Here is a 12,043-nt window from a genome sequence, read left to right on the forward strand (position 1 = left end):
ATTATGTATATGTATCAGTTTGTCTTTGGTGTTCGTGAATAAATGTTGTGTGGAAGAATGCTCCTCTGTTTATTACTTTAACTGCGATCCAGTCTGTTTATTAGAGATTTACACATATTTTGTTTAATAGCCATGAAGTATTTGGAGATAACCCCTATTTCAGTTTACAGAATAGCAGAAAAGGTAGGCTTGTAATTTTCACCTTATGAGTCTGTTTTGTTAAAAAACACAGATGTATTTTTTCACCTTGGGTAGACAGCTTTGAAGGAGTGGCCATAATTAATTAATCAATTAACTGAATGGAATTTAAAGAAAAAGATACATATGGGAAACAGGCAATCATTATAGGTTTTAAATTGGTAAATCTCCTGACAATAAATGTTGACGAAATTGTAGAATACATATACTGAGGCCAAAAATGAAACTGTATTACTTTTACGAGTTCACAATCGTTATGTTATAAGTACCTTACAGTTTTCCAACTGAAAGGAAACATTCATCATAAATTATTTTCAGGGAATTTATGACTTAGAATTTTTGCAAAAGTAACAAAATACACTTGATGATTTTAACATTTTTAATTATTTTAGAAGACAATACTTACAAAATACTGTATTTGCAAACATTCTATTCACAGTCAAAATGAATTAAATACATCAAAAACACTTCATAACACTGATTTACATCACAGCAATTACTTCATGGCAGTATTTAAAGATCAAGTCCCCCTTAACATCCAACATATAAGCCATGGAAAAAAAAAAAAAATCATAATTTCAAATAACTACTCTACACTACCTCAGTATTTTAAAATGACTTAACTAAGGTTAGGTATCCTCTTGGATAAATTACGCATAACAAAAGAATTCAATCCAACTACAAAATCAAACCAAATGAAACATCAAATAGTTCACATCTTTTATCAATGACTGTACAAAAAAAAAAAAAAAAAAAAAAAAAAGATATTTACAATAAAATACAATGAATAGTTTCTGCCAAGAAAAATAAAATGATTTCAAGTTTATGGTCTTTTGTTTTCCACTGCCCACATAATGCTTAAATATAATGAATACAACTTTTAATATTTTGTACAGCAACAAATTTAAAATATAAATTAAGCTAAGCCATTCACAGGTAAATTCCACACACTGAATGATATGACAAATATTTACAATGCTTAATGAAAATAATATCTGAATAATTAATTTTTTCCCCTCGGTAGACTTATTACAATATTTGAAGTACTATTTGAAAGTTGTTAAAATATATAATTTTTTACACATTATGTTAAAATATCACACATATTACATATATTTATTCACAGTTAGTTATAGCTCAACAATACTTCCACTACACATTTTATAATTTTTAATTAACTATTTTCAGAATAAATTTTTTAAAGTAACAGAAACTACATATTTACAGTTTCACACATCAGGGAATGCCACCGAAGAAGGATTCACATTACAGTGCTATGGCACATATTTTTTATGATATAATCATCAACATATTCACATGTTTACTATATTTAGATGTATAAAATTACAAGATATTAAGCATAAAGAAAACAGGTAATGAAAGATAAACAAATATTTCTTCTAAGCTACTAGAAAAAGCTAATACTTCTCTTTCAACTCCTTGAAGTGATATTATTTACATGTAGCACAAATAAGCTATGCAGACTGAATCAAATCACACAGCAGGAGTATAATTAGAGACAGCTTTGCTATGATAACATAAACTAAAATATGCACTGTATATTAGAAGGAATTATTGTAAATAACTCACCTGTTCTCATCTGTTTGTCTTTTCGTATCATCCACATGTGCAAGAATTAAAAAATTACATTCCCCCAATTATCAAATTATTTTGATTATTCAACCCTGAATAATTTCTGGAAAAATAAAATGTAACACAGTGTGTGAAAGTCAAATAAAACAATAAAATTGAGTATGAAAGGTGTATTGTAATTCAAGAAAAAATATACGGAAAATTTTTTTGGCTCTTTAGGTTTTTACTCGTAATTACTTTTTTGCTTAAGATGCGATATATTTCTAGACTTTATACATTCTTTTTAGTTGTTTTTATTGCGCATTTCAATTAGTGAAACACACTTGAGCTGATTACTCTATGAATTGATTAGTGTTTTACAAAATTTTCTGTAAACACATTAAAATTTTTATCAAAAACCTGAGTAAGTACAGGGGGAATATTCTAGATTATTTCATAGCTAATTAGGTTCTTTATTAATAATTGCAGTTACAATTTATTCTAAAGTAGGCTAGAAGGACAGAAATGCTTAATTGGAGCTTCTTAATTACTGTATGATGCAATGAAAAAAGGTTAATGCCTGCGATAACAGGATCATTTCATTTAATCAAGAATAATTGATTATATTTTTCCCTCCGCCAATGGTTGTGCTTGCCTATAACGATCTTGGCCACTATTAAGGCCAGAAGTGGTGGCAATTTTATTGTGGAGGCACCTAAATAGGCCACCAATATTATCTCCTATGAAGGGACAGACAATTTTACTCCAGGACTCGAACTCGTACACTTCGGTGTCGCAGGCTCCTCTAACGACTATACGATCTGAGCGGCATATTTAATTTTATAAATTAAATTATTTTCAGTTTTTAATTATAACTTTCTTCACACATATACTATTTTTTTCCAAACATTACAATAGACCTCTTACACTCAATTTTACACTTTATTTTTCCAGAAATTAAATCAGGTTGAATAATCAAAATAATTTGAAACTGTACTTACTATAAATCTCTCTTAAACTGCTTCACTTTAAAATTGGTTACTGCTACATGATTTTCATATAATGCAAATAGTTACATAAAGCTTTAATTAATAATAATTTATAGAAGAGATTATTTGTGGCCAAATGATTAAGGCAATGGATTTGAAATCCATTTCCCCACACAGGCTTGAATCCTGTCCATTCATTTAAATGATTTGGAATCTCGAAGTCATGCAGATGCATAAAGAAGCTTGCACTCATGATGAATTTAAATATTTCTTTTAACTCTTGTTGGCAAACATACCATACATATAAACTGACACATTAAATGCTTGTTCTTGAAAAGCTACATCAAATATATTCAAAAAATTTGGAAATGGTACATCAATTTTCAAGACAGATACTAGCTAGCTTTTTCAATTGTTTATGACAAAATGAGGAAAATATGCACAACCAACAGCACAGCTATAAAACTGTATGCAAAAGCACAATTTACAGTAGTATAGTCTTCCCTTTCCTCCCTCTCCTCTCAAAGCTCTCATATATAAATATATACACTTTAAGATAATAATATGCCAACTTCATTTAAAAATTTATTTGACTAGTTATACTTTATGCATTCACTAAAATACTTTTTACGGACTTGACCTTTGCTTTAGATGTTAACATGAATACCACACTGTTTCTCTTAGAAAGTTCTCCTCGAAAGCATTTTTTGCCTTGGCAGGTATAAACAATCTGTCTTTTCAGATGAGAACACCGGTGCATTTATTAAATTTTATCACTTGGCAATTTAAAAAAAATAATAAAAGTAATTATACAACAGAAAGATAATTCTGTGGCAAATTATACATCCATATTTCACCAAATTTGTATTTCTGTTGTACTGTGACATTTTACAGTATCAATACATTTTTTAATGCACTTACATTTAAACATCAGCAATAAAAAAAATTTGATTAAAAAAATATTACTACCAACAAAACTAAAATATTCACAAATTTTTTCAACTATGAGTATACAGATATAAGCTGCACACTACTTATTGGAACTATCAGAAAATTTTCAAAATAATGAAAAAAATTAATCTATATTATGTTAAAAAGAATTAAACACAGCACATTTACTGCAACTTTAAATCCAATTGTCAACATCAAGGTACATCAAAATTCCACCTTTTAACAGTAAGATGCAGAAATTACATGCAAACGTAATTTTGATGTTAAATCTGGTATTCAGAATTTTGAATCACATTTCAAAAGTTCTGCAGGGCTAATAACAACAAATCAACAATCCTGCACTTGCGAGACAGAAACATGCCATGGTTAATAAAGATAAGATTGTGATAATCCTGAAATACAAAATTAATAAACTAAAAAAAAAAAAAATAAAGTAAAAATTAAGTTTAGTAAAAATACAAAGTTATGCACAATATTAATACAGTATTTTCATATTACTATTGAGAGCTAAATTGTTTGAATTCCATGGTCCATTTTTTATTCATTTTGAATTAAATAAAAGTGTATCATAAAATAGGAACATGCAGTACCAAATAAAAGGATTCTATTTTAAAAGATGTAACAGTCATGCACAAATAAGCTCATGGTTAATCACATGTGTTGACTAATTCTTAAATGTGATCAATGCTTCAAGTTTTTAAGCATACACTTTTAGGCTTATTAAGGTCTGAAAAATCTTACCCTACAGATATAGGTTGATAAATTACTGTATCACACTAAGTTCATTTTACACTTACTTCTAATGTTATAAAGAAACCAATGAATTGCAATTTCCAATTAAAAGTTTTAAAAAATGTGATATATTTCATTTCCATAATAATGGAAATTTCCATAATCATTTCCATAATCCTTTCTGATGATTAAATGCATGCTAATATAGTATTTGGCAATTGGATATTTTAGGCACGCTATATTCTTGAACATTAAAAACGAATAAACTAAAAATTCTTTACTCTTCAATTAAGATAGTTTACTTTTAATACCTAAATGAAACTCAAAAGGCTTTTAAAATGTTTTCTACATAAATTAATATTTAAAAATGGTTATTTGCTTATTTTTCTTTCATATTCATTATTAAATGAGGCTACTGTATTTTATTTTGATCTACTTCTATTCTACACAGAATTATTATTATTACTTTCACCATGTTTAAAAACTTCTATGAACATATATTTATTTTAACAATTAAAATGTAACTCTTAATTTCACAAAGAAATCATTTCCAGCTGGAAAGAATTCAGATAGCCAAGACCCCCCCTTTACCCCACAAAATTTTATCAGACCACAAAACATTATCACATTGATGTTTAAATGCAGTTCAAATGGCACCATCAAAATGGAAATGAATTAGTGGATGAACATTGGCTGAGCAAAATAGTTACAAATTTTAAACACATATTTTCAATGCTTTGGTTCACTCTCGGGGCTTGATGAAAAGCTTGGTGTTGATCGACCAGCTGGTGAACCAGGAGAATTCAAGACAGCGTGTAAACCGGAAACTAGGACATTATGACCAACAGTAAAGTCTTCTGTGAGAGTTTTCATGACACTCATTGTGACTGCAGCCTAAAAGGAATTGACAAGGATTAACATAAATATATTTAAATTAAAATTTTCATAATCAGATGTGACAATAATGCAGTAGTTTGCAACCTTTCTGATTTAAAAACTCCTTTTAGAATCAATTTTCACAGTGCAGCCCCCTAAGTCTACCCCATATCTTACAATAGTGTTTAAGAAGAGTGAATGAGAAGTGGGTAATGCATGAAATTATATTTTTAAAACTTTAAAATTTACCACAGTATATTAATTTATTTTCAGGAACCACAATGTACAAGGTATTGTCAAAACTTTACCATACATAAAATTTCTTCCAAAGTTCAATAAATCAAACCAAATATCTTAAAACATATTCTGTATTATAACTGAGAGCAACAACAAAAAATGATTCATGCAATTAACTCATTTTGTCCAATTTAATCATTACACCTATTTCAATTGAAATATATATTTTGGTAAAATCCTAGGAGAGCCCACACCCTTGGCGACAAACTGGGAAAGTGTGCACTGCTTCACGCGTTTCTCGAAATCGCCAACTTGAAAATAACAAGAATTACACAAACTCGGTATCCATGTACATATCATCCTATTTTCACTTAAAAAAACATCAGAGAATTGCACAAACTTAGCACTGCACACTCCCTTGACTTTCTGCATGTACACATAGATTCGTGCCATCACCAAAATCATTTACGCCAAGGGTGTGGGCTCTGTTAGGATCCAACCATATATTTTCTCATTAGTATTAAAAATAATTGTTATTCCTTATGGATGAGATTTTCAATTAAATCACACTAATTAAAGTGCAGTTTTAATTTATTTAGCTAAAAAGGGCTATTAGTCTTGAGATGTGATTTTGAGTTGATTCACTTTTCAAGTCTGTTGCAATTCAGAAAAATATAAGATATTACTCTTTTATACTTACTTAATCCGTGTTATTAATTAACAAAAGCAACAGACACAGTTCTTGAGCACTTTTTTTTTTTTTTTTTTTTACTTTTTTAGTCCAACTGATTTCAGTAAAAATGCATTTAATTCCCGATATATCTGATGCAAAATATTAAATTTTTATAGAATTACATATTCTTTTTAATTTTTAAATATACAGAAGACATATAAAATTTCCATATAAGTGTAAATACATATTCATCTAATAACCTATAAAATGTTTCACTAATCCACTTGGGTATCCCTATAGATAATTTCTACTTGTACTATCGATAATTTCTATATCTATCGATTGAAATTATATAGAAATATAGACTATAAATATATTTATAGTATAAATTAGTATAAATATAGAATTATTTAATAGTAGAAATATAGATAAATTTCTATGTTTACATGATAATTTCTACCATATTAAACTTTAAAATGACCCTTTTAGGAGACTAAAATATCTGAAGGGTTTCAGATTTTAACAAAGTCTTCTTTCAGCAGCAGCAGAGCTCCTGGGAAAGACCACACACAGGCTCTATGATGCAATGCCTGAGAACTATTTTGTCTATTTGTTTTGATTTGATTCTCAAAAAGGAATACAGGGAAAATACTGACCTATGAATCTCATTTAAGCATTATTTTTTATGGATCTTGTGACAACAAAGAGTAAAATAGTTTTACAGAGCATATTTAAAAACATTCATTAAAAAGCTGCCTGCAGTTGTATGCATGTGCTTCTTTGCCCACTCTGAAGAAAATAATAAAAAGTTGTATAGATATGTATGTAAGGGCTTTCAGATTTTAACAGTCTTTTTTCCAGCAGCAGCAAAGCTCCTGGAAAGGACCACACACAGGCTCTATGATGCAATGTCTGGGAACTATTTCGTCTATTTGTTTTGATTTGATTTTCAATAAAGAATACAGGGAAAATACTGACCTATGAATCTCATTTAAGCATTATTATTTTTTATGGATCTTGTGACAACAAAGAGTAAAATCATTTTAGAGAGCATATTTAAAAACATTCATTAAAAAGCTGCCTGCTGTTGAGTGCATGTGCTTCTTTGCCCATTCTGATGAAAATAATCAGAAGTCATATAGATATGTATGTAAGGGCTTTGAATTTGCATGAACATTTAATTACATGTACTTTCATTTGTCTCAATTCATGCTGAAATCTTAGGATAAAAAATATGAAATTGCACGAGCTTACACAATATTTTGCAGATACCAGTATCATATTAAAATTGCTTTCATTAATGAAAATCTGTTTTATTCTTTACAGTTATTTTACATGCAAAACAAATTCCTTAAACAAAGTGTGTTTATTAGCTTTTATTCACACCAGCAATATATAGCAATAAACCAGCATACGTTGAAACTTGATTTAAAATGCAATTTTTTAATAAAATACATTTACCAAATAAATCCGAAACAAAATATACTTGTGTAAAGATAGAATCCCCTTAAAATTCTAACAAAAAAAGAACACTAACACTTTTAAAAACGTTTGGCAACATAAATACATTGAATAAATCCCCATCAATTCAGAAGCTTTAATCTTCCATTTCATATTTGTGTCATATATTGACTACTAAGAATTTTTTCAGCTGTCAAAATTTATATTTAAAATGTACCACTTAAATGTATGAACTTATAATACCTACTGACTAAATTATTACACTGGGCTGTACAATACTGTATCCAAACTATAAGTGTGCTTTTATATTTTTCTAAAAACTGTAAATTTTTAAAAATTAAAACATTAAGATGGATAGCTGAAGGGTTTTGGGATATTGCTAGGGCTAATCTTACAGCTATGCAACTATATTTACAAAATAAAAATATTCTAAGTAACAAAATGGTCTACATTGCAGAAACTGAAACATTGGAACTGCTTTATTTCTATTATTCATCAAACATACAACACAATGACAGAGAGACTGCAAGTTCATTCTAACACATGAAATTCACAAATTATTTTTAACAAATCTAGATGTCTTTCAATAGCAAAAAACTCAGATTACCAAAGTAAAACTCAACAAAAGATTCAGTACTTTCATACGACAAAGGCATTTGGATGACCTTTTTTTCAGGCATTTTTTAATTTCCATTTGCTAAAGGTCAATATGAAAATTTAACTTTTAATTTATGACACTTTTTATTTTTGAAAGTTATTTTATTTTTGAAAGACACTTTTTATTTTACACATACACCAACATCTACATTAAATTCAATTCATAAAGAGATAACATAAAAAACGTTTAAGAAACACAAAAGTATCTAATAGTGGAAATTTCCCTTTCGCTGCACTATTAATTAAAAGTATCCAATTAAAATAAATTCGAGCAATAAAAAATAAGAAAAGTTTTTCAGTCATCTGCCTATTATATCACAGGATTACAAATTTTGGGCCATTTATATAAAATTATCCCATTTTTTCCATGTAAATTTAAATAATTCAATAGCACAAAATAATTCAAATTAACAAAACTATTCTACCGTAATTAAGTTACATTCTTTAATCTAAATTCTGAGAGTTCTACAAATCAATAATTTATACACATATAATATTACATTTGAGCTTAAATTTAGGAATGAAAAATAAAGAGCAATGGAATGAAGGGAGCTTCATTAAACACGCCTCATATTTTGAAATCTTAACACAAAATTAAATATTTTTAACTCAGCAGGTTAATATAAAATATTTTAAACTTTTAAACTGTCAAATGTAATTACCATAAAGTTCATTAAAATAAATACATCTACTACCTTTCCTACATCTTAATTTTAAAATACAATAGAAATTATAATCTTTTTGCTCTCGAAATTTTCAACCTTTAAGAAAGTTGGTCTTTGAAAACTACTGAACTATAAGGGTTTGTTTAAATAACCTTTGTTTATGCAATAATACCTTTATTTGGAAACAAACGTTTACGTGCTACTTGGACACGAAGAGAAACATACCTGATCACTCCAGCCATGACCGTACTTCCACTCCGTAACATAATGTTCACTGTTCCTCGTCAACATATTAAAATCGACTTCTTTATCTAAATAGCTGTATGAATTGTGTATAACATCTTCAACCGGAAGTGCTTCGAGTCCTCTTTCTTTAGCACCAACGCTTTTGTTATTAACTCTCACACCGCTTAGTCCAGCAACGTCAACTAAGCTGGACAGTCGGACAACAGCTGTATCGGAAGGTATTTCATTATTGTCTAAATCCACTCCAGATATATGCACCACATTTCCATTTCCGACGTACAAAGCCCAGTCGGTATACAAAACACGATCAATCTGGATTAGATCTCCAACATCCGGCTGCAAATCATACGATGATATAAATGAACCCAGTCCAAAGCAGTCTGACCTCAGGAATAATTTTTCAGGTGAGCTACTGCATGGAGAATGGTACATAGTCGATTTGTTCATTGGTAGAATCGTGTTCATCTGGGCCAATGTTTCATGCATCTCATTCAAGTAATTTCTGTACTTCAAAAACGAATGCAATTCAATAATTCAAGATCAATAACAGGTGACAATTTTATGACGCTTACAGTCAGGTAGCAACAGCACATATGATGCAGACAGACCACCACCGGGGATTAGACCGCTCGCATTACGCATGCGTTGTTCATTTCAAGGTAGCGGAAAGTGCGCATGCGCATTTGATACAGAAATCCAGAAGGGACTGTTTAATAACTGAGAATACTAATTGGAAAATCGCAAGATAACCGTAATCATTTTGTGTCCCTTTTTTTGAATTGGAGCCACTTTTATAAATAAGAATGCTCGGTAGACCACCATATTCTTGAAAGAAATTCTTTTTAGTATAAGTTACTACCACTATACATATATTTTGAAAATACAATTAATTGAAATCCATGTAATATAACATGATGTACCCAATGTGTTTATTAGCATTCTTAATTTTGTATTTTACTCATTTATTGTACTGTGTATTTCTTAAATTCTCTAGTTTTATTCACATTCTACACTCATTTTATGACTCCCACTTAGTCACGCCTTTACCGGGCCGGTTACTTGCTTGTGAGCTCTTGCGTTGCTGGTCTTCCTATTCTTTATCCGTCTTTCTCCTCCTTACTGCGGACATTATGTGAAGATAGTTCTATGTTATTGTGCCCATCCGGCATAAATTTGATTGAGCCAGATAAACTACTGATCTCAGTGGTATTCTGGCTATAAGTTATCAGTCAGTCAGTCAGTAATTAAAAGGTAGCAGAAGAAAGACTAATTGTTCATATAAAATGTAAAGTAATTAAAAGGTAGCAGGAGAAAGATTATATTTGTTGTTTAATAATTCAGGGCTATCAGAGTTTGGGTAATCTTTACCCTATTAACTTGTGTAGTTAAGATATACTTGTAAAACAGAATCCCATAAAATCCTAACAATTATGAACACTTTTAAAAGTGTATGGGTAAAGCTGTTATAACTGGAGAATCGAAAAATTTTAACATCCTTTGTTAAGCTATACTCTAGGTTGGTTTTCTACACTTTTTACGAAACTTTGGGGATTAATGGGTCTCAGAGTATTTATGCATTTGCTTGTTGCATTTCTTAAAACTGGATCCCCCCCATAAATCTAATGCTAAATTTAATCTTTTACTAGTATAAAAATAAACCTACATTATTAATTCAAAAACTACATATTATGATTGTGTTAAAAGAAATGATTTTAAATTTAAAATGACTTACTTCTTTTCATATGCTGTATTATGTTTACTTATTAATTATCATTAATATTAATTATAATTAATTAATACTATTATTAGTTATTAATTTAACAAGCATTCTCTTTACTATATATTTTGAAACAATTAGTTATTAATTATTATGTTTAATTATCAACTTTTTCTTCTCTTGCCATTAGTTTAAATTTAAAATTTTAATTAAAGGATTTATTGCATTAATTACTATTAATGTTCATGAAATAGGTTTTGATTTCATTGTTTGCCAGTTAAAGATTTTGCTTGCATGTTTTCTGTTCGGAATCCTGTGCATATTATCTTTAACATAAATCCCGGTTGCAACTGCAAAAATAAGAGTAAGATAATAAAAAACGTTTTTATAAAAGAAGCTTTTATTAAAAAAAATAATGAACTACAAATAGAAAGGTTATTTATTATAAATTTCAGTGAGAATAAGAGATTAATAATTATCTTTACAAAATTTATCTGCAATTTTATATCTCGAATAATAAAAGCGTGGGCCTTCCTTGGTAAATTTAGAGTTTTATCAACCTAATGGTTTATATTTCTGAAAATCGATTATTAGATTTTGCTATTTAGGTGCTCACGCTTTTGTTCGTGATATAACACTGTCGATGAATTTAGTAAAGATAATTGTTTGTCTGCTGTTCCCATTGAATTACATGATAAATTAATTTTTTCTTTTTAGTTCATTAAAGATTTTGTGAGCTTTAAATAACAGCTTATTTTATAAAAACTTCTTTTAACATTTTCTATTTTCATCTTTTTAGTCTAAAGGAAGTTTTATCAACCAAATTATTCAACTGAAAAATTGTTTTTCAACGATGAATAATTAGTGTTTTATTTCTAACAATTCGGTTATGTCAGGTGGCGATTTTGGGGAAAAAAAAATTCAGAAATTATGTTAAAAATCTCGTTAAAAGAAAGTATGTGCAAAAATTCGTTTGAACATTAAATAAAAAACCTTTAAAAAAGTCAAACTTAAAAAAAAAAAATCGTTTCGCTACATTGTACTGTCAGTCATTAACAACGTGTGTACA

The 12,043-nt window shown here is 28.8% G+C and overlaps 1 protein-coding gene across 1 annotated transcript; it reads right to left on the bottom strand.

Annotated features, from left to right (window-relative positions):
- Positions 1-563: 563 nt before the first annotated feature.
- On the bottom strand, positions 564-9,857 carry LOC118201978 (phospholipase A and acyltransferase 1-like). The gene is made up of 2 exons (XM_035374129.2): positions 9,237-9,857; positions 564-5,336 (listed from the first exon to the last, which is right to left on the bottom strand). The coding sequence occupies exons 1-2, from the start codon at positions 9,741-9,743 to the stop codon at positions 5,172-5,174; spliced, it is 672 nt and encodes a 223-aa protein (XP_035230020.1). The 5' UTR covers positions 9,744-9,857; the 3' UTR covers positions 564-5,171.
- Between the last annotated feature and the right edge of the window lie 2,186 nt (positions 9,858-12,043).

This window comes from Stegodyphus dumicola, chromosome 3 (genome assembly GCF_044657685.1).
Source record: "Stegodyphus dumicola isolate Sdum_Otavi_A_Nest chromosome 3, ASM4465768v1".
Classification (NCBI taxonomy): domain Eukaryota; kingdom Metazoa; phylum Arthropoda; class Arachnida; order Araneae; family Eresidae; genus Stegodyphus; species Stegodyphus dumicola.

Excerpts from the sequence above, each read along its gene's own strand:
- LOC118201978 (XM_035374129.2), bottom strand. The coding sequence starts at position 9,743 with ATGCATGAAACATTGGCCCAGATGAACACGATTCTACCAATGAACAAA. Across the intron at positions 5,337-9,236 it reads GTCATGGCTGGAGTGATCAG|GCTGCAGTCACAATGAGTGT; the intron begins GTATGTTTCTCT and ends AATTCCTTTTAG.